General features: G+C 42.9%; 2 protein-coding genes across 2 annotated transcripts in view; one reads left to right on the forward strand and one right to left on the reverse strand.

Annotated features, from left to right (window-relative positions):
* Nucleotides 1-1,410: 1,410 nt before the first annotated feature.
* Nucleotides 1,411-17,856, forward strand: epm2a (EPM2A glucan phosphatase, laforin). The gene is made up of 4 exons (XM_080191919.1): nt 1,411-1,712; nt 2,714-2,888; nt 7,885-8,126; nt 14,374-17,856. Exons 1-4 carry the CDS (start codon nt 1,472-1,474, stop codon nt 14,652-14,654), a joined length of 939 nt encoding a protein of 312 aa, XP_080048045.1. The 5' UTR covers nt 1,411-1,471; the 3' UTR covers nt 14,655-17,856.
* Nucleotides 17,857-19,151: 1,295 nt separating this feature from the next.
* tbp (TATA box binding protein) overlaps nt 19,152-22,762 on the reverse strand; it is a 32,085-nt gene continuing 28,474 nt past the window's right edge. The window contains exon 8 of the mRNA XM_080191920.1: nt 19,152-22,215. Within this exon, the coding sequence (XP_080048046.1) occupies nt 22,136-22,215 (80 nt within the window). The 3' untranslated portion in view covers nt 19,152-22,135. The remainder of the gene's footprint in view (nt 22,216-22,762) is intronic.

Consider the following 22,762-nt stretch of genomic DNA (forward strand, 5'->3'; position numbering starts at 1 on the left):
TCACTACTTACTTGTGAAAATGTTAAGTCTCTCTCTCTCTCTCGGCTTTCCGGTTAGTTGATTGGATTGCAATGCTCTGCTATTTTGGCACAGATGTTTTGTCATGGGGATTACATCTATCAGAGGTTGCCACGTGTGAGTCTGAAAATAGGGGCTATGAATATAAGACGGTCACTAACAAATCCAATAAGGAACTCAGGAGAAATTTCTCTAACCCGAGAGTGATGAGAACATGGAAGTTGAAGGACCAGGGCGATATGGTGGCACAGTGGTGAGCACTGCTGACTCATAGCACCAGGGCTCTGGGTTCGATTCCTGGCTTGGGTCACTGTGCAGATTCTGCACATTCTCCCCATGTCTGCGTGGGTTTCCTCTGGATGCTCCGGTTTTCTGCCACAGTCCGAAAGACGTGCTGGTTAGGGGGCATTGGCCATGCTAAATTCTCCCTCAGTGTATCCAAACAGGCGCTGGAGTGTGGTGACCAGGGCATTTTCACAGTAACTTCATTGCTGTGTTAATGTAAGCCTACTTGTAACACAAATAAATAGGTGAAAGCTCCACATTCTCAGCTGACAGTCGGTGCTGTAAGGGAGAGTGCTGTGTGGTTGGAGGTGCTATGGCTTTTGGCTGAGACTTTAAACCAAGGCACTAACTGCCTGTTCAAGAAAGACCTAGTGGCATCACTTGAAGAAAAGAGGCAAAGTTTCCCTGGTGGCCGAGCCAAGATTCTTCTCCCAGCAGCCAAAGTAACTGGCCTTTTGTCTGATTTTGAGGGATCTTCCTAAGCACAAATTGGCTACTCTATTTTCTTACCTCCAAAGGCGTATTGGTTGTGAAGGACTCTCGGATGACATGAAAGGCACTATATAAATGCAAGTCTTTCTGCAACTGGACACAATTCAGTGACGTGTTTAGGCAGCTTCCAGAAAAAGACCAGGGCATTTCTGACACAGGCCTCCCGCAATCTCTTGCACAGACGAATTGGAAAGGATCCTCTGTTCTTTCCATCCTCACTGCTCTAAGACTATAAGATACAGGAGCAGAATTTGGCCATTCAGCCCATCGCGTCTGCTCTGCCATTCAATCATGGCTGATACGTTTCTCAACCCCGTTCTCCCGCCTTTTCTCTGTAACCTTTGACGCTGCAGGGACAGGGATTCAGCCGAAGTTTCTGATCTCTCTGGTCTCTCTCTCACTCACTCTCTGGTCTCTCGGTGTAGACAACGTAGTTATTTTGGGCAGGCAGAATGATCTAGCCAGTCTCTGGTCTCTCGGAGATCTCTCTGGTCACAGGGTTATTTTAAGCAGGGACAGGGATCCAGCCACACACACTGCTGCCAATCGCTGTTCTCTGGGCTCCGCTCTGCAGCGGCAGTCAGTGTTGGGTGCTGCGGAGGGAGGACCGCTGCTGCCTCCCCGGGATTTAGTCCTCGCTTCTCCCGGGCTGTGGGGCCGGGCCTGCGGGCTGGCAATGCTGCTGAGGTTTGGGCTGGTGGTGACCCTGGAGCACCGGGATGTGCAGCTGTTTGTCTGCGGCTCCAGGCCGGAGCTGGGCCACTGGGACCCGGAGCGGGCACTGCCCATGGTGGCGGCTAGCAGCGCCCTGAATGAACCCTCCTTCTGGAGCGCAGAGGTCCCGCTGCAGGAAGGCAGCACAGACACCTTCTGGTTCAAATTCGCCAAAAGAATCCACGGCCACTTCATCTGGGAAGGTACAGGACACTGAGCACAGACATTAGGCATTGGCAGACACTGACACTGAACACAAGCACTGAGTACAGGCATTAGACACAAACACTGGGCGGATACCGGGCACTGGGGACAGACATTAGGCACTGGCAGACACTGACACTGGTACTGAGCACTGGCAATGGGGACAGACACTGGGCACATTGGCTACTGGACACAGACACTGGGCACTGGAGACAGACACTGAGCACAGGCGCTGACACTAGGGACAGACACTGGGCACCGGGGACAGACTGAGACAGGTACAGACACTGGACACAAACACTGGATAAGGGACACAGACATAGGGCACAGTCACTGGACACAGACATTGGGCATAGAGGCTGGACACAGACACACTGGACACAGACGCTCAGGCAGGCTGTATGAAGCACCATGTGGGGAGTATTTTATCCAGGAAGCACTATATTCACTGCTCTTCCAGTCTAAGGCTGTCTCTGTCCTTCATTTATTCACTGGTGAATCAGTCAACAGCAAATCCTGGAGAGAGATGGCCCATGGCTGGAGATCTGGCAAAATCTTTCACTTCACTCAGTGGTAATTCTGAACACTGGCTTTGCGGACTGGTTGGAAAGGTACGGTTTTTGGACTGTGGGAGGAAACCGGAGCATCTGGAGGAAACCATGCAGACAAGGGGAGAACGTGCAAACTCCACACAGGCAGTGATCCAAGGCCGGAATTGAATCCAGGTCCCTGGTGCTGTGAGGCAGCAGTGCTAACCACTGTGCCATCATGGTAATCTGTTGTGGTGTTGTTGGTCGAGGGATAAACATTGGCCGAGAAATCCCAGGACTTCCTCAAACTGGTGACTGTTAGAACCTCCATATCCAGGGTAGACTGGGCCATAATTCAGTGGATCTGAAAGATGGCCTCTCCGATAATGCAGAGACCCCGCTGCGGGCAATGATTGATTTCTGAAAGCACCACTCAGTCCAAAGAGTGATCTCCCTTTGTCCTCTTTTAGGAAATGGGCCATTACACGATCGCTGTTGTGAATATGATGAGAAGAACTTGGTGGATGGCGTTTACTGCTACCCAGTCGGACATTATATCGAGGGCAGCGGGTGCACAAACGAGATGAAGCACACGACAGATTTCTACTTCCACATCGCTGATCACCAGGCTATGCACTATTCCAGGTAAAGCAGCCAGGAATGCTGAATCTTGTTTTGATTTGGTTTGATTATTGTCACATGTATATAGTGAAAAGTATTGTTTCTTGCGTGTTATGCTGACAAAGCATACCGTTAAGAGGAAATGAGAGAGTGCAGAACGTAGTGTTACAGTCATTGTTAGGATGTAGAGAAAGATCAACTTGATACGAGGTTGGTCCATTCAAAAGTCTGATGACAGCAGGAAAGAAGCAACACGGTGGCACAGTGGTTAGCACTGCTGCCTCATGGTGCCAGGGACCCAACGAGTTCAATTCCAGCTTTGGGTCAGTGACTGTCTGAAGTTTGCCCATTCTCCCTGTGTCTGTGTGGGTTTCCTCCAGGTGCTCCGGTTTCTTCCTATAGTCCAAACTGGTGCAGGTTAGGTGAATTGGCTATGATGAATTCTCCCTCAGTGCATCCGAGTAGGCACCAGAGTGTGACGACGCGAGGATTTTCATAGTAACTTCACTGCAGTGTTAATGTAAGCTTACTTGTGACTAATAAATAAACTTTAACTTCAGAAGTTGTTCTTGAGTCGGTTGGTACGTGACCTCAGACTTCTGTATCTTTTTCCCGACGGAAGGTGGAAGAGAGAATGTCCGGGGTGCACAGGCTCCTTAATTATGCTGGCTGCTTTGCTGAGGCAGAGTCAATGGATGGGAGGTTGGTTTGCGCGACGGCAGTCCAGCTGCTCTGCCCCATAGTGGTACACAGTCATTTAGGATGTTTGAAGGTTACATCGATACATGGAATGTCAAAATATTTACAGCTCAGAAACAGCCCATTTTGACCAACTTTTTGCTCTCAGCTCTGATGAAGGGTCATCCAGACTCAAAACATTGGCTCTACTCTCTTACCACAGATGCTGTCAGACCTACTGACATCTTCCAGCATTTTCTATTGTTGTCTCAGATTCCAGCACCCTCATTATTTTACTTTAATTTTTGCTTTGACCGACCTTTTCCTCACTGATGGTAATGCAGCACAACGGCCCTCTTTCCATCTCACTGTAACAACAACTCTGCTTTTTCATCCTCTTGTACTCATCTAATTTCCCCTTAAATGTATCTATGCTACTTGTCTTAATGACTCCCTGTGGTAGTGAGTTTCACTTTGTCATCACTTTCTGTGTCTCTCCTACACGCTCTATTGGAGTCACTGGTTCCTTTGATATTAATTTTGTGCTATGTTTGGTTTGCTCTATTTTTGATAAAAGTGTCTTTCAGCAATGTCCGGTTAGTCAGTAAGAATTAGGCATTGTCTCAGACACAGAGCTTTGACTGATAAGCCCCATGGGTTTCCTTTGTCCCTGTATAGATCTCAGCTATGTAACAAAACAGGAGATGGGCAACATATGGTAACATAGGAACGTAAGAATTAGGAGCAGAAGTGGCAAAATTCAACCCTTCGAGCCTGCTCTTCCATTCAATCAGATCATGGCTGATTGCTCCCTGATCTCAAATCCACCTCCCCTCCTGTTCTCCATATCCTTTTCTTCTGTTTATTTTATCAGAAATATATCTATCTCCTTCTTGAAACCATTCAATGATTTGGACTCCACCGCGTTATGGGGCAGAGAGTTCCACAAATTCACCACCCTCTGTGAGAAGTAGCTCCACCTCATCTCAGTTTTAAGTCTCCCGCCTCTCACCTTATACCCTGTGACCTCTTGTTCTAGATTGTCCTACAAGAGGAAACATTTGGTCTACATTTACTTTATCAATCCCTGTTAAAATTTTATATACCTCGATCAGATCCCCTCTCATCCTTCGAAACTCCACGAGTATAACCCCAAATTGTTTAATCTCTCCTCATACGTCAACCCTTTTATCTCTGGAATCAATCTGGTGAACCTCTTCTGAACTGCCTCCAATGCCACCATATCCTCCCTCAAATAAGGAGACCAGAACTGGACAGAATACTCCAGATGTGGTCTCACCAACACCCTATACAAAACTTCTCTACTTTTATACTTCAGTCATTTTGCAATAAATGCAAACATTCCATTTGCCATCTTTATTACATGCTGTACCTGCATACTAACTTAAATGTCAGTAAATGCCCTACTAGGATACCTCTTCCAACATTGATTCTTGTGCCTTGTAAATGGTGGACAGGCTTTGGGAAGGCAGGAGATAGATTGCTTAACCCAGAATTCCCAGTCTCTGGCTGGCTCTTGTATCCACAGCATTTTTTAATTATATATTTGCCCTCTAATGGGCTAATTACCTTGTTTTAGCATCTTAACTTTGACTTTCCTATTCATTGGTATGGTGGCACAGTGATTAGCACTGCTGCCTCACAGCGCCAGGGACCCGGTTTGATTCCCAGCTTGGGTGAACGTCTCTGCAGGAGTCTACACATTCTCCTCATGTCTGTGTGGGTTTCCTCCGGGTGCTCTGGTTTCCTCCCACAGTCCAAAGATGTGCAGGTTAGGTTAATTGGCCATGGTAAATTATGCATTAGTATCAGGGGGATTAGTAGGGTAAATTTGATTTATTATTGTCACATGTATTAGTATATAGTGAAAAGTATTGTTTCTTGCATGCTATACAGACAAAGCATACTGTTCACAGAGAAGGAAAGGAGAGAGTGCAGAATGTAGTGTTACATTCATAGCTAGGGTGTAGAGAAGGATCAACTTACTGCGAGGTAAGTCCATTCAAAAGTCTGATGGCAGCAGAAGAAGGTGGAAGAATATGTCTGGGGTGCATGGGGTCCTTGATTATGCTGGCTGCTTTACCGAGGCAGCAGGAAGCGTAGACAGAATCAATGAGTGGGGTTCTGGGGATAGATGGGATTGTTGTTGGTGCAAGCTTGATGGGCTGAATGGCCTCCTTCTGCAATGTAGGAATTCTATGAACTGTGAAGCTTCACATATATCCTTGTATGGGAAAAAAGATAGGTATCTGATTTGTACCTTTTCCATCTCCTGTACAAACATTTACCATTGTTTGACCAGTGGTTTTATTTGTCAATTATTTCTCTCCATTTAATCTAAACAATGTTCCTTTTGATCCCACTCTGATTTTTTTGTCAAGTACCTTGGTTCTTGGTTTTTCTTTCTCCCTCTTCTGTTTTTACACAATCTAATTATATCGTGCTCAGCACTTCCCAGGCGTTCTCCTATATTTAGGTCATTTACTTTCTGTCTCTCATTATCCAGAACTAAATCAAGTTTATTTGCTTTTGGAGTAGCAACATAATCAATTGAGAAAAAAACATTCTGGACAAGCTTCCCCTTTTTCAATGTAACAGTTTTCCTATCCCTGTCTTTCTCTGGTTAATTAATTAATACAAATTAAATATTTTTTCAAGCTTATATTTTGGTGCTTACAGTAAAGACTGGAAAATGGAACAACATTTCTTCCAAGCTCTCCCCGTTTAATTCCACACCCCATCCTCAATCAACCTCAGAACGTCACCCCCAACTACACCATTGGGAAAGTTGAAATCTCCTCCTATAATTACCCTGTTGTTATTGTTTTTACACACCTCCGTAAATTGTGCACACATTTGCTCCTCAATTTCCTGCTGACTATCTGGGGGGTCTATAATATTCATCTAGCAACATAGCTGCCCCTTTTCAATTCCTAAACTCTACCCACAAAGCTTTATTCAATGCCCCCTCCAGGATGTCTTCTTTCCTTACTGCAGCAACTGACTCCTTAACTAATAATGCAATGCCTCCTCCTCTTTTACCTGCTCCCCTATTTTGCCTGAAGATTCTATATCCCAGAATGTTGAGCTGCCAATCCTGCCCCTCCCTCCCTTAACCACATCTTTGTTATGGCCACTATGTCATAATTCCATGTCTCAATCATCACCCTTAACTCATCCATTTTACTTGTAATACTCCTGACATTAAAGTGGAGGCCATCCAGCCTTGCCTTATTCCCCCGAAATTTAACATAGCTGTACTCCCAATAACTTACTTTTTTGCACACTCCAAACCACTCAGTGTAGTTTGTAAAATTCAATGATGAGATGTGTGCGTCACTGGCAAGGTCATCGTTTGCTACCTATTCCTAATTGCCCTTGAACCGAGTGGCTTGCTAAGCTATTTCAGTGGACGGTCAACCACATTGCCGCGGGTCTGGACCCACATGTAGACCAGATTGGGTAAGGATGGCAGATTTCCTTCTCTAAGGGGCATTAGTGAACCATTCTATCTACAAAAATCCTACCTACTCTGGAGCCCTCATGATTTTGAACAGCTCCATCAAATCTCCTCTCAACCTTCCCTTCTCCATGGAGAAGAGCCCTAGTCTTGCAAATCTATTGTAACTCAAGTCCTTCATGCCTGGAATCCTTTTCATTCTAAATCCTTCACATCCTTCCTAAAATGAGATTCCCCATGCTGGTTAAGTGCATTGGCCGTGCTAAATTCTCCCTCAGTGTACACGAACAGGCGCTGGAGTGTGGTGATTAGGAAATTTCATTGCAGTGTTAATGTAAGTCTACTTGTGACTACAATAAATAAACTTTTAAAAAAATATACCATAAGACCATAAGACATAGGAGCAGGAGTAGGCCACTTGGCCTATCAAGTCTGCTTCACCATTCAATCACAGCTGATACTTTTATCATCCCCATTCTTCTGCCTTTTCCCCATAATCCCTGATCCCCTTATTAATCAAGAACCTATCCATCTCTGTCTTAAAGACACTCAATGACCTGGTTCTCACAGCCTTCTACAGCAAAGAGTTCCACAGATTCACCACCCTGTGGCTGAAGAAATTCCTCCTCATCTCAGTTTTAATATATGCTATCCTTACATAAGGATGTAATATATGTGCCTCTTATATAATATATATTTAATATACATTATAACAAATATATGCTCTTTCTATAGTTACAGTTAGATGTAAACTGACTCTTTTACTATTTGAAGATGGGTCCCTTGTGAAGGTTAACTTAGTTAAAAGTGTTATGTTACAGCTGGAATATATGAATTGAGTGTGGTTCTGATTGCCTGCAGGATTCTGCCCAGGATTTGGCTTGGCAGCTGTCCGCGACAGGTAGAACATGTGACTGTTAAACTCAAGCACGAGCTAGGGGTGACTGCAGTAATGAACTTCCAGACGGAGTGGGATGTGGTTCAGAATTCATGTGGATGTAACCGCAAAGCAGAGCCAATGAGACCTGAATTCATGATGGAACTCTACAAAGACACTGGTTTAGCCTATGTGTGGATGCCAACTCCAGATATGAGTACAGAAGGTAAGTGACTTGTCTATCATAGCTATATGATCCTTACAGTAAGCAGTGAAAAGTGGCTGCATATTGAAAAATAAATTGAATCCCTACAGTGCAGAAGGACGCCATTCAGCCCATCGAGCCTGCACCAATGACAATCCCACTCAGGCTCTATGTCTGTAACCCCACATTTTTACCCTAGCTAGTCCCTCTGACACTAAGGGGCAATTCAGCATGGCCAATTAACCTAATCCGCACATATTTGGAGTATGGGAGGAAACCGGAGCACCCAGAGGAAACCCACACAGACATGAGGGGAACATACAAACTCCGCACAGTGACCCGAGCCAGGAATGGAACCCAGGTCCCTGGCACTTTGAGGCAGCAGGGCTAACCACTGTGCCACCTATACCACTGTGCCCAAGTGCTGCCCATATAGAATATAGAACACAAAATATGGGCTCACAGATAATCAACAACTTGCATTTATGTAGTGACTTCTGACAAAATCCCTCGGCACTTTACATGAACATGGCCAACAATCCTAATTTTGTACCAAGTCAAAGAAGGAGATATGCAGGCAGATGACCAAAAGCTTCGTCTCAAGAGATGGATTTTAAGGTGGGTCCTAAAGGAGGAGAGAGGGATTGGAGAGGCAGAGAAGGGAATTCCAGATTTCAGGCCCTAGGCAGCTGAAGACAAGGTCACAATGGAAGAGTGAATGCAGTGCAGGGGGAGGGAGAGGGAGGTGAAAAACAAAAGCGTCATGATACAGGAGCACTGAGGCCATGGAAGTTAATGGGTCTGGAAGAGATAAGGAGGGGACAAGGCAGTGAAGAGATTTGGGAACAAGGGTAACATTTATTACATCAAGGCATTTGGAAACTGGGAGACAAGACAGGTCAACAAACTCACTCACAAATTCCAATGTAGCAAATTTACCCTTCCTCATTTGAAAGTTCCCATTTCAAAAAAAATACCTTTAGGGTATTTTTATCCTGTTCCTTGATCATTAAGAATCCTAAAAGATGGAGTAAAGTTAATCTGAATGTTTGATGACAAGTTGTACTTTTGGTTATTTGAATGACAACAAATGAAATATCTTCTCAAGAGCTTGTTTTTGTTAAATATGAACACATCCAGAAAATTAGTCTTTTCAGCTGAGTAATGCACCCAGATATCATAGAATCCCTACAATGCAGAAGGAGGCCATTTGGCCCATCAAGTCTGCACTGACTTTGGAGAGCATCCCATTCTATCCCCATAACCCCACATATTTACCTCATTAATCACCCTAACCTACGCATCTTTGGATACTAAGAGGAAATTTAGCATGGCCAACGCACCTAACCTGCGCATCTTTGGACTGTGGGAAGAAACCGGAGCACCCGGAGGAAACCCACACAGACACGGGGAGAACTTGCAAACTCCACACAGAGAGTGACCCAAGCCAGAAATCAAACCCAGGTCCTCGGCACTGTGAGGGAGCAGTGCTAACCACTGTGCCACCCCATTACATAGCTCTTACATCAAAATTTCCTCCAACTATCAGGAAAACCAAAACCCCTGATTTCTGTTCCAGCTATAAATTTTATTTCCTAGTTATTGACCTCAGCTGGTTTGCAGCTGACTCAGACTGTTTCCAACCTTGGTGTCATATTTGACCCAGAATGAGCTATCAACCACATATTCATGGCACGGCAAAGACTGCCTATTTCCACTGCCATGCTATCACCCAGCTCTGCCTTGCTTTTTGTATTCATTCATGGGCCGTGCTGGCTAGGCTAGCAGGGATTCTGGGCTGATCCTGGGGATGGCGGGACTGATGTAGGAGCAGAGATTGACTGGGTTAGAATTGTTTTCACTGGAGTTCAGACGAATGAGGGAGATCTCATTGAGACTTATAAAATTCTAACAGGACCAGACAGGGCAGATGCAGGAAGGATGTTCCCGATGGTGGGGGAGTCCAGAACCAGGGGTCACAGTCTGAGGATTTGGAGTAGACCATATAGGACGGCGATGAGGAGACATTTCTTCATCCAAAGAGTGGTGAGCCTGTGGAATTCATTACCACAGGAAGTAGTTGATGCCAAAACATTGAATGCATTCAAGAGGTGGCTAGATATAGCACTTGGGGCGAATGGGTTCAAAGGTTATGGGAGAAAGGAGGATTAGGCTATTGAGTTGGATGACCAGCTATGATTGTGATGAATGGCGGAGTAGACTCGAAGGGCCAAATGGCCTTCTGCTCCAATCTTTCTGTTTCTATGCTTCTATCCCTTAAACTTGTTATTCAAAATTCTTATCATGTCCTTATCACTGTCTGACCTGCATCAGCATTAAGCAATGTCTGCATTTTAAAATTCTCATCTTTGTTCTCATCCTTGGCCTTGCCCCTTCCTATTTTTGTACTTTTCTCTCGGCGAAAAGCCCTCTGGACTACCTGCGCTCCTCTAAGTCTGCTGTTTGGATGATCACAGTTTTTATTGCTGCACCTGTACCGGCCATGCCTTCAGTTGCAAACTTCTTAAAGTTGCTACTTTTTGTTGCAGTTTTTACACATGCTCCCTCCCTTCAGTTCTCGACACGTTAACTCTGTTCCTCCCCTAATAGATCCTGGCAGACTTGTTGAGTTTTTCCAGTGTCCTCTGTTATTGTATAAACACAAATTTGAAATCATTTTTGTAAATTATTTACCCCTCTCCTGTTACTCTACTTTAGGGTGGCATGGTGGCACAGTGGTTAGCACTGCTACCTCACAGCACCAGGGACCCGGATTCGATTCCCAGCTTGGGTCACTGTCTGTGTGGAGTCTGCACGTTCTCCTTTTTTGCATGGGTTTCCTCCGGGTGCTCCAGTTTTCTCCCACAGTCCAAAGATGTGCGGGTTAGGTTGATTGGCCATTGCTAAATTGACCTTAGTGTCAGGACTATTCGCAGGATAAATGCATTAGGTATGAGAATAGGGCCTGGGTGGGATTGTGATCGGTGCAGACTCAATAGGCCGAATGGCCTCTTTCTGCGCTATTGGGATTCTATGATCCTCTGTAAAACATGGTAACCCCAATTGTACATAGTACTTCCAAGTATTGCCTAAGCAAACTTCCATACAAGTTTAATCATAGCTCCGTTGCTTTTAATCTGGCCTTATTGACTAGGGCTATTCCTATGTGATTTGTACTTGTCACATTTTATTTGTGACTTTATTCTTTAAAAATGCAATACCTCACTCTTATCTATGTTGAAATTCAACTGCCATTTATAAGGAAGTTTTTAAAATTGTTTTCTTATAATCTGTTGCAATCCTCCTAGCACGAGGGGGCACGACTTTAAATTAAGGGGGGGTAGTTATAGGACTGATGTCAGGGGTAGGTTCTTTACCCAGAGGGTGGTGAGGGACTGGAATGCCCTGCCAGCTGCAGTTGTAAATGCGCCTAGTTTGGGGGCGTTTAAGAGATCTGTGGATAGGTTTATGGACGAAATGGGATTGGTTTAGATTAGTGGGTTAGTGTTGTTTTTTTTTAAAAGCTGGTCGGCGCAACATCGTGGACCAAAGGGCCTGTTCTGCGCTGTAATGTTCTATGTTCTATGTTCCTCAGTTTTGACTAGTTCTCCAAATTTGATGTCATACACAAATTTAGAAATTGTGCTTCTGATTTCAAAATCTAAATTGTGGATATATTTTGTGAAGAGTCCAGGTCTCTGAACTGATACTTGTGACAACTCCACTTTCCATCATCTGCCACTCTGAATAACTAAGAACGTGGTGGCATTGGAGGCAGTTCAAAGGAGGTTCCCCAGACTGGTTCTGGGGATGAAAGGGTTGACTTATGAGGAGAGATTAAACAAATTGGGGTTATACTGGCTGGAGTTTAGAATGATGAGAGGGGAATCTGAGGTGTATAAAATTTAAAACAGGATTGATAAAGTAAAAACTTAGACCAAAGTAAATGTACACCAAATGTTTCTTCTTATGGGGCAATCTAGAACAAGCGGTCACGGGTACAGATTGAGAGGCGGTAGATTTAAAACTGAGATGAGGGGGAGGAGCTACTTCTCACAGAGGGTGGTGAATTTGTGGAACTTGCTGCCCCATAGTGCAGTGGAGTCTGAATGGTTTCGAGAATGAGATAGACATATTTCTGATTTTAAAAAAAAGGGAGAGAGTAATATGGGAAACAGTGAGGAGGTGTATTTGAGACCAGGGAGAGACCAGCCACGATGTGATTGAATTGCAGAGATGGATTTGTCTACTTCTACTTCTAATTCCTATTTTCCTAAGTACTCTTTACCCATACTCTCTGCTTTGCTTTGGGATGAGCTTGGTATCCACTTTACAATGGGTCTCCACTCCACATTTGCTGACCCTATTCATTCATTTATTATGTATTACCTAATCAAAGGCCTTTTGAAAATCTAGGTACACTACATCTACCTATGGTCCCCAAGATACGCCCAAGAGACAGTGAAGAATGGAGGGTACATAAAACAGCACAGAAACAGGTCATTTGGTCCACTGCCAATACTCATATTCCACCGAGCCTCCTCCTCTCCCTTTATAGCACAGAAACAGGAGTTGAGAGGGTTGGTTTATAAGAGACTGAGTAGACTGGGGCTATACTCAGTGGAATTCAGAAGAATGAAGGGAGATCTTATAGAAACATATAAAGTTATGAAAGGAATAGATAAGATAGAAGCAGGGAAGTTGTTTCTACTGGCAGGTGAAACTAGAACTACAGGGCATAGCTTCAAAATAAGGGGAAGCAGAATTAGACTGAGTTGAGGAGGAACTTTTTCACACAAAGGATTGTGAATCTGTGGAATTGCCTGCCCAGTGAAGCAGTTGAGGCTACCTCATTGAATGTTTTTAAGGCAAGGATAGATAAATTTTTGAACAGTAAAGGAATTAAGGGTTATGGTGAGCAGGTGGGTAAGTGGAGTCGAGTACACAAAAAGATCAGCGATGATCTTATTGAATGGCAGAGCAGGCTCGAGGGGCCAGATGGCCTACTCCTGCTCCTAGTTCTTATATTCTTAACTCAATCCATCAGGTCTATGTTCCACAAGAGCTTCCTCCTCCATTTATTTCATTTGATCAACAAAGACTTTATTCCCTCCTCCCTGAAGTACTTGTCTAGCTTCCTCTTAAACACATTATCCATTCCTTATAAGTTGCACATTCTAATCATTTTCTAGGCAAATACATCATTGTCTTAGTTATTATGTAATTCCTGACAGTGATAGCTCAGAAGTCCCACAAACCCAAGAGGCATTCCATTTCCCGTAGAATAGAGTCTCTACAGTGAAGGAGGCAATTTGGCCCATTGAGTCTGCATCAACAACAATCCCACCCAGGCTCTATCCCATAACCCCACATATTTACCCTACTAATCCCACTGCCACTAAGGAACAATTTGGGTGGCATGGTGGTACAGTGGTTAGCACTGCTGCCTCACAGTTCTAGAGACCTGGGTTAGATTCCCGACTTGGGTCACTGTTTGTGTAAAGTTTGTTATGTTCTCCCCGTGTGTGCGTGGGTTTCCTCTGGGTGCTCCAGTTTCCTCCCACAGTCCAAAGATATGTGGGTTAGGTGGATTGGCTATGCTAAATTGCCCCCTAGTGTCCCAAGATGCATAGGTTAGAGGAATTAGCAGAGTAAACATGTGGGGTTACAGGGATGGGGCCTAGGCGGGATAGTTGTCGGTGCAGACTCAATGGGCTGAATGGCCTCCTTGTGCACTGTAGGGATTCTATGAATTTACCACAGCCAATCCACCTATCCAGCATGTCTTTGGCGTGTGGGAGAAAACCAGAGGATGTGCAGACTCTACAGACAGTGACCCAAGCCAGGAATTGAACCTGTGTCGCTGGTGCTGAGAGGCAGCAGTGCTGATCACTGTACCAATGTGCCACCCCAGTTTTGCTCAAATGTAATTAATTAATGCATCCAAATTATAAGATGCGCAATGTAAATAAAGCATTACCTTGTTTGATTTGCTTTCCTTCCCACAATCTTCTGTATTGTTAAACGACGTGATGAATAAAGTTAATAAAAGGCTTCATTTGGTAAACCACTTCTTGATATGATGGGTCACTCACAACTAGTTCCACACATATTTTAAGCGTTCCTTTTATTTCCTTCCTTGGACTTGCAGTTAAACTACAAAGTGATCAAATTACCCTTCTTCTGACCAGTGAAAGATTTTATGACTTCAAAGCAATGAAACTTCCTGACAAACTTTCTTGGTTCTCTCTGATTTGTTTCACATTAGGCAGGGTGAAGATGCTACCTCAAGCTGTGTACTTGCTTCATGGATTGCTGGAGAATGGCCACACTGTCTACATCCATTGCAATGCAGGAGTAGGTAGATCAACTGCTACAGTGTGTGGGTATCTGATGTACATCATTGGATGGAGTCTTAGAAAAGTTCAGTACTTTGTGACCTCCAAACGACCTGCAGTGTACATAGATGAAGAGGCTCTGATACGCGCCCAGGAAGAATTTTATCAAAAATTTGGACATGTTCATTCTTCTGTGTGTCACAACTGTTAGTTATTACTAATTACACCTTAAAAAGACCATCTTTAAAGATGGGTGGTGAGTTGTGTTTTCTTTTTAAATTGAGTGCACATTTTGATTTGAATGTTAGGGTAGCCCAACACTTTTGAACAGACAATCCTTGCAACCACCTAGAATCAGTTAATACTTCCATTTTCCATTGCCTAGCCAGAGTTCATGCTTTTAATTTCATAGAATCAGAATCCCTACAGTGCAGAAAGAAGCCAGAGGACCCATCGAGTCTGCACCAACAACAATCCCATTCAGGCCCTGTCCCCATAACTCCCCATATTTATTTGCCTTGCTAGTCTCCCTGACACTAAAGGGCAATTTAGTATGGCCAATCTACCTAACCCACGTCTTTGGACTGTGGGAGGAAACCGGAGTACCTAGAAGAAACCCACACAGACAAGGGGAGAACCTGCAGACTCCCCACACACACACACACACACACACACACACTTACCTAAGCCAGGAATCGAACCTAGTCCCTGGCACTAATGCTAACCACTCTGCTGCCCATGTTCCAACAGGAGGAAGAGAAGTACTTATATGCAGTTCTAAAAAGTATTGGGAGTAGGCCATGTTTATTCACCAACACTGGGTGGAAACTGATTTGATTCTGTTACACTATCCCAAAGAAAGTATTGTTTAGTTATTTACAATTCTCTTTCCAAAAACCTTACTGGGGCATGCAGCGGTTGTGGAATTAAATCCCATTCAGTAACTTGCCATTGAAAGGTATGTGAAAGATGGCATCAGGAACCTTGCCTTGTGATTTTCTCTTTCTTGTGGAGAACATCCACGGCTTCACATAGCACTGGCTAGCCAAATGGCAAGTATGGAGTAGCAAATGTTAAGGTGTCAGTTAGTTGTATCATCAGGTAGCCACTTACCTTGAGAGATCAATTTATTGGAATACAACGTGGATTCACACACATTTATATCAGAAATTAGGGAACATCAGTTTATAGTACAAACAGGCCATTCCACCCAACAGATCTATGGCAGTGTTTATCCTCCACAAGTCTTCTCCCATCCCTTTTAGCATCAGAATATCCTTCTGTTTTCTCTATCCATATGGTTAGGACTGTTGCCTCACAGGGCCAGGGATCTGGATTCAATTCCGACCTTGGGTCACTACCTGTGTGGAATTTGCATGTTCTCCCCGTATCTGTGTGGGTTTCCTCCAGGTGCTCCGGTTCCTCCCACCGTCCAAAGATGTGTAGGGTTAGGTGGATTAGCCGTACTAAATTGACCCTAGTGTCAGGGGGATTAGCAGGGTAAATGCATGGGTTTGCGTGAATAGAGCCTGGGTGGTTGGTACAGATGCGATGAGCTGTATGGTCTCTTTCTGTACTGTAGGAATTCTATCAGTTACTTAACTCGCTTTCCCTTACAGGCATCTATGCTATTCACCTCAACTACTTCATGTGGTAATGATTTCCAAATTCTCATCAGGCTTTGGGCAAAGGAACGGAATTCCCTATTGGATTTATTATCACAATCTTACATTTATCACTTCATGTTTGTTTTAAATTCTTTTGATGGACTCAACCCCTCCAAACCTACTGAAGGAAAAATAAGTGCTGTACTGCTACTAGCTACCTTTTCGTCTGTCCTGCATCCCAGTTTCTGAGAAATTACCAGATGGGTGGGTGATTTGTTCATCCTTTTAGCCAGGGACTGGTAGATGTCATACAGGGACCTATGGGAGAGCGACAAAACAGGTATGTAATAAAATACAACAAAGCCACAGAGTTAGTGTTATGATAAGCTATAATTATTGTAACTTATGACTATTGTCATACACAGGCCAATGAGCCATGGACAAGCACACATGACAATACTGAGTCATGAGAAAGGAATGAATATTTGACTGTACCATTCAGAAAAAGCACAAACTGCAGTAACAATCATATATTAAGGATTGTGTGTGAATACTTCCTATTGTCATTTTTAAAAAATTTGTCACAAGTAGGCTTACATTAACACTGCAATGAACTTACTGTGAAAATCCCCTAGTCGCCACACTCCAGCGCCTGATTGGGTACACTAAGGGGCAATTTAGCGAGGCCAATGCACCTAATCAGCACATCTCTTGGATGGTGGGAGGAAACCCACGCAGACACAGGGAGAATGTGCAAACTCCACAAAGTCAGTGACCCAAGTGGGAATTGAACCCAGGTTCCTAGCGCTGTAAGGCAGCAGTGCTAGTCACCGTGCCACCAATTTTATATTATCGAACATTGCAATTGCCCGTGTAAAATCCCATAACAGTACAATAAAATCCCAGTAACAAGTTGTTGTCAGTCAGTGCTGCTGTAGTTTGAATCTCTTCCAATTTGGTTGACATTTTTATAGGCTCAGGTTTCATGTTCAGGGGCCCTGTGACAGTATTCGCTGCTGACCTTGAAGATAGCTGTCAATAAAGTTCAAGTAGTCTCTGTGGTATGAATAGCCTCTTTCCTGCCATCAGTGTGAATCTGGCACTAGGTCAAAAGGGACCCTCAAGGGTTGAGCAGTGATGTCTTCAAGCAAGACAAGCAGCCAATTATGTTGACATATTCCCACAAACAAAACAAGAAGCAAAATGCACTCAATTTTTCCCTACTTGTTTTTTTTTTACAGAATCATAGATTACCTTACAGTACAACAGGACATTCAGTCCACCAAGCCTGCACTGATAATCCCACCCACAGGGCCTATTCCTGTAATTCCATGCATTTACCCTGCCATCCCCCCTGACACTAAGGGGCAATTTAACATGGACAATCAACTTAACCCACGCATCTTTGGATTGTGGGAGGAAACCCATGCAGATACAGGGAGAACGTGCAAACTCCACAGAGACATTAACCCGAGGCTGGAATTGAACCCGGGTTACTGTCTGTATGTGCTCCCCGTATCTGTGTGGATTTCCTCCAGGTGATTTGGTTTCCTTCCACAGTCCAAAAGCTGCGCTGATTAAACGCATTGGCTGTGCTAAATTTACCCTCAGTGCACCCGAACAGGCATTTGAGTGTGGCGACTAGGGAATTTTCACAGTAACTTCATTGCAATGTTAATGTAAGCCTACTTACGACACTAATAAATACTTTAGTGTACACCCAGGCTGCTGTTTTACTTTTCAGTCTTGTATTCTGATGTGGAAAAAGAACAGCTCTTCAATAAAACCTGTTGTGTGTTTGTTTGAGTCTGTGTGTGCAAACCAAGTCTTTTTCTGCTAAAACATAGTTAGGACATTACAAAAAGGAAACTATCTTGCATTTATATACTAGCCTAGATTTTGAGCTCAAATATCCAAGTGCGGTTTGGTATCACAACCTGCTGACTTACCTGCGCTTCCACATCAAGCTGCAGGATTTCACGGCCTCATTTGTCCTGAAACCATAAAAGTCTGCCCAAGATCAACGGACCTTTCCATGCTCCACCCCTCACCTGTCCCAATTCCCATGGTAACATTCCACCAAAGGTTAGTATGTAGTTCACTATTCTATGGACTATTTCAACATCTTTCTGTCAAGTTGTTTAACTAAGATCAAATGATTTAATTCAACATCATTCATGGAATACAAGTGATTTCCATTCTTCATGAAACATTTTTACAGGGTCTCAATTCATTAATCATTCACCAAAGAAGAAATGTACTATAGGAGGAATGTATTAAAACACATCATATTTAACCCATCATCACTTTGAAATTTGCAACAATGGAAGGGAAAACCAAAAAGCTTGCATACACGATAAAATTATCAATCACAATCAGTTTTCAAAAGATATATTAGCAAGCAAGCAAGCAGTGAATCTTCAGTTTATCAAACTGAGCTGTCACAGATTGCCAGCCAAGAATTAATCCTAGTTACTTTTCACCTCAATAAACTTTTGAAGCAATTTCAAAGTCTTGTAGCAAAACTTGATTAATTATGGCAACTATAGTTTACTGGTAGCACTCACCTTGGAGGTTAGAGGTTGTGGGTTAAAATCCCACAGTGAGAATCTGAACACAAATACCTATGTTGGCGTGGTACTATGCAGTACTAAGGGTGTGCTGAAGCATTGGAGGTAAAAAGTGCATGTAAAAGATCCCAAAGCACTATTTTAAGGAAGTACATTCTCTCCATTGTCTTAGCCAATACGTATCACTTAATCAACATCATGGCCAGCACCAACATCAAGGGGCAGCACAGTGGTTAGCACTTCTGCCTCAGTGCCAGGGACCGAGGTTCAATTCCAGCCTTGGGTCACTGTCTGCATGGAGTTTGCACTTTCTTCCTCTGGGTGCTCCAGTTTCTTCCCACAGTCCAAAGATGTGCAGGTTAGGTTGATTGGCTATGCTAAATTGGCTATGTCGGAGGATTAGCAGGGCAAACGTGTGGGACCAAAGGAATAGGACCTGGGTGGGTGCAGACTTGATGGGCTGAATGGCTTCCTTCTGTACGGTAGGGATGCTATTCTATGATCACTAAAAATCAGATTCTCTAGCCAATGTTGGTGTTAGTGGAATTTTATTGTATGTAAATTGGCTGCTCACATTAGTGACTACACTTCATAAGCGTTTCACTGAAGTGTGCTTTGGAAGTTCCAAAGGTTATGACAGATGCTGTCTTTCTTTTGAGCTTTATCATGTATTCTCAACTTTGCCATGCAGTCACAAGAACAGCAGAATATCTTACAGCAATGTTAAAGCAATGATAATTCCGGTTGTCTATAAATTCCGATGAAGAAATGAAACTGCACATCTGGCTAGCCAGACAAAGGATAATAATTCAAAGAACAAAGAATTGAGAGACTACTAGTGTAGAGGATTCAAATTCAAAATCCGACATGAGATCCATGATCAGAAAGTGACAATAAAGCTATCAGATTGTTGTAAAAAAATTGCAACTGGTTCACTAAATCTTTTTCGGAAAGGAAATCCACCACCCTTACCTGGTCTGCCACATTATGACTGAATCTTAACTGACCTCTGAAATGGCCTAGTCACCCACACGAATTCTAGGGACGAGCAACAAATAATACCTAAAATAATTTTCTGAAAGGAAGCACATAATGTTGTAATGGATTTTCTTATAACCTTGGCTCTAAACAGAAGTCATTAAAGTTTAGACTAACAAGTTTCACGTTTCTATTTCAGTTCAAAATATTCTATGATTGACTCGTTTGTCCACTTTCTACACAATGAAATACTGCAGGAAGGCAGCAGTGTGTGTTTCCAATAAAACATCAATCATCACCTGTACCTTCTGGAGTGGCAAGCGAGTCGGATTGTCACATTATATCTAGTTTCTTACCTTAAAATGGAGTCTCACCCATCTTGCCTGACTTGACCCAGGCCAGGAGAGATCTGTGTAGTGCACCAGGTTCTAAGGCCTCCAGTTGAGGTCAACTCAATTCAAAGTTGGGTAAATCACACTCCTTTTTAAAAGGCATTAGCTGTCATAAACCAGGCAAGTTTAACGATCCAGCACTGTGACCAGCCAGGGAGAAGGTAAGTGTTTAAGGTAAGTGGATAGTGAAAGAGGTGGAGTTGGGGGATACCCGTGGACAGATTCATCACCAGGCAAGACTGTTCCCTTCCTGTTGGCGAACACTTCAGCAGTCACGGGCATTCAGTCTCTGATCTTCGGGTAAGTGTTCTCCAAGGTGGCCTTCACAACACATGACAGCGCAGTCACTGAGCAGAAACTGATAGCCAAGTTCCGTACACATGAGGACAGCCTCAACCAGGATCTGGGATTCATGTCGCACTATCTGTACCCCCCATGACTTGCCTAGGCTTGTAAACTCTCACTTACTATCCTGTCTGGGGACAATACATATCTCTTTAACCTATGCTAATGCTATCTCCACTCACGTTGTCTGCATCTTTTAGACTTGAATAGCAGGTTAGCTGTAAAGACTCGCATTCTAATCAGTATTCTGTAAATTGTGTGAGACTTTATATGCTCTTCTCTAATCAGAATCTTCCACACACCTGATGAAGGAACACCGTTTCTGAAAGCAAATAAACAGGTTGGACTTTAACCTGGTGTTGTGAGACTTCTTACTATGCTAGGAAAGTATACAGGTAACAGTATGAAACATTACACCATATAAGTATAGAAAAAGCACAACAGACCAGCTGCTCTCTACCTGATCATTACAGGCTTTCCTTTCCAGTTGTATTTCTAGAACGGTAAACAGATTTCCTTTTTCTAAAAAGGAAGAACAGCTACTTCTTAAAAGTATTTAAAACCAATACATTAAAAGAAAACCATTTATTCCGTAGCACTGAACACTCTTAGCTCGGTCTGAAAGTTGGAGCTTCAAGACAACAGGATTTCAGCACATAATCTGACATTTCCAGTGCAGAACTGAGGGAGGACTACATTGTCACCTCTTTAGAAAGGATAGCAAGCCAGACATGACTCCCCCCCACCTCGCCAGTGGATTTTGTGGTACAACTTGTAGAGCAGGGGACTTCTGTTCAGTGTCAAGTCATTTAATCCTTCAATCAATATGACCAAAATAGACTTTCACATCATTAATTTCTTGCTGTTGGAGAACTCATGCTACGCACAAATTGGCTGCCACATTTGCCTACATTGTGCCAGCAACTACACTTCAAAAAAAAAGCTGAGAAGCATTTTGGGACTTCCCAAAAAATCTGAACACTCCAGAGATACATGGATAGAAAGCAATCGGAATGTGTTAACAAATTTACAAAATTTGAAGCATGGTACTTCAGGAGCAATTAAAACATGGTGCTCAAAAAAATCACTATATAAAAAGAACTTGCATTTATATCAGAAGCAGGGATTGAACCCATCGACATTGATAAAAAAATGGGAATTTTAGTTATGTAGGAACAGGGTAGATCACTTATCCCCTCAAACCCGAAATCATAACCAATCAGCAAGTTTCATGAAATTCTACTCAGTTACAAGGAAACCAGCATCAAAAGTTAGATATTCAGCTGTCTGCACAACCTTGCCATTAATAATCATGACAAATATATTTTGTCTTGAATGGAAAAAAATTTAATGTAAAAATTGCAGTTGCAAATCAGCTGCCAATTTGGGGAACAAGTCTTTGATCGTGCTTTAAAAAGCAAGATATTTTCAAATAAGGTTGAATTAAAAAATTGAGCTTGAAAATACATTAACAGAGATACATTTACATGGCTTACATCTTATAAAAAGTTCAATATAAATAACATGCAAAACAAAATGTTCCATTGGTTGATAAAATCCCAAGTAAAAGACAACTCAAGTTTCTGACAATGATTTTCAAAAACTACTCTCATAGGGTGGTCAGAACGGTTAAGAAGTAATTATTTTACTCCTAAATCATTGCATATAATAAAATTTGAATCACCCTATGTAAATGTTGCTTTGGAACACCAGCAGAAAACTGCGTTCAACTATACAGGCTATACAAGGCAGCAGGCAAGTGAAATGGTCCTTCAGAGTCGGAAGTCTTTGAGAACAAAGTTATGTCGTCTTCCTGAAACCTTTCAAAATTGGATAGATGTTTTCAAATGCTTCGTAGATCTCTGCACGAACTTTTGCACCTTCAAAATACAAATTATATATCAATTGGGACAACTGGAAAGAGGTTTTTCAGTTTGTGAACAAAAATAAACACAGCTGAGGTGAGTAGCATTGATACATTTAAGGGGAAGCCGGATAAACATATGAAGGAGAATGCAATAGAAAGTTATGCTGATAGGGTTAGGTGACATAGAATGGGAGGCACCTTGTGTAAATAGAGGACCAGTTTGGACAAATGGCCAGATTCTCTGTTTGTTTTACACTATTCAATCCAGTAGGATGTTGAAATCTGAACTAATTAGATTACAAATAATTAGCTTCAGAGCTGAAATGTTTTCATTACCTTCATGATGGAGCATAAGAACAATAATAGGTTAGTGATCAAAACACATCCTCAAATTATTCAAAGTCATTATATGCAGTAAGTCAGCCTTAGTGAAATTGAAATCTAAGTTTAACATTAAAAAATTAAAAGTACAATGGAATTCAGGCATTAGAAAATATTCAAAACAAAAATGGGATGAATAAAATTTCTATTAGTTTCAATTTGTCAACAGTTTAAATTTA

This window comes from Carcharhinus amblyrhynchos, chromosome 7 (assembly GCF_965287045.1).
Source record: "Carcharhinus amblyrhynchos chromosome 7, sCarAmb.v2.hapA, whole genome shotgun sequence".
In the NCBI taxonomy this organism is placed as follows: Eukaryota; Metazoa; Chordata; class Chondrichthyes; order Carcharhiniformes; family Carcharhinidae; genus Carcharhinus; species Carcharhinus amblyrhynchos.

Bases quoted from the DNA above. Each gene is read 5' to 3' on its own strand.
- epm2a (XM_080191919.1), top strand. From the start codon at position 1,472: ATGCTGCTGAGGTTTGGGCTGGTGGTGACCCTGGAGCACCGGGATGTG. The intron at 1,713-2,713 runs GTACAGGACACT...GTCCTCTTTTAG, and splicing joins CGGCCACTTCATCTGGGAAG to GAAATGGGCCATTACACGAT. The intron at 2,889-7,884 runs GTAAAGCAGCCA...GATTGCCTGCAG, and splicing joins CAGGCTATGCACTATTCCAG to GATTCTGCCCAGGATTTGGC.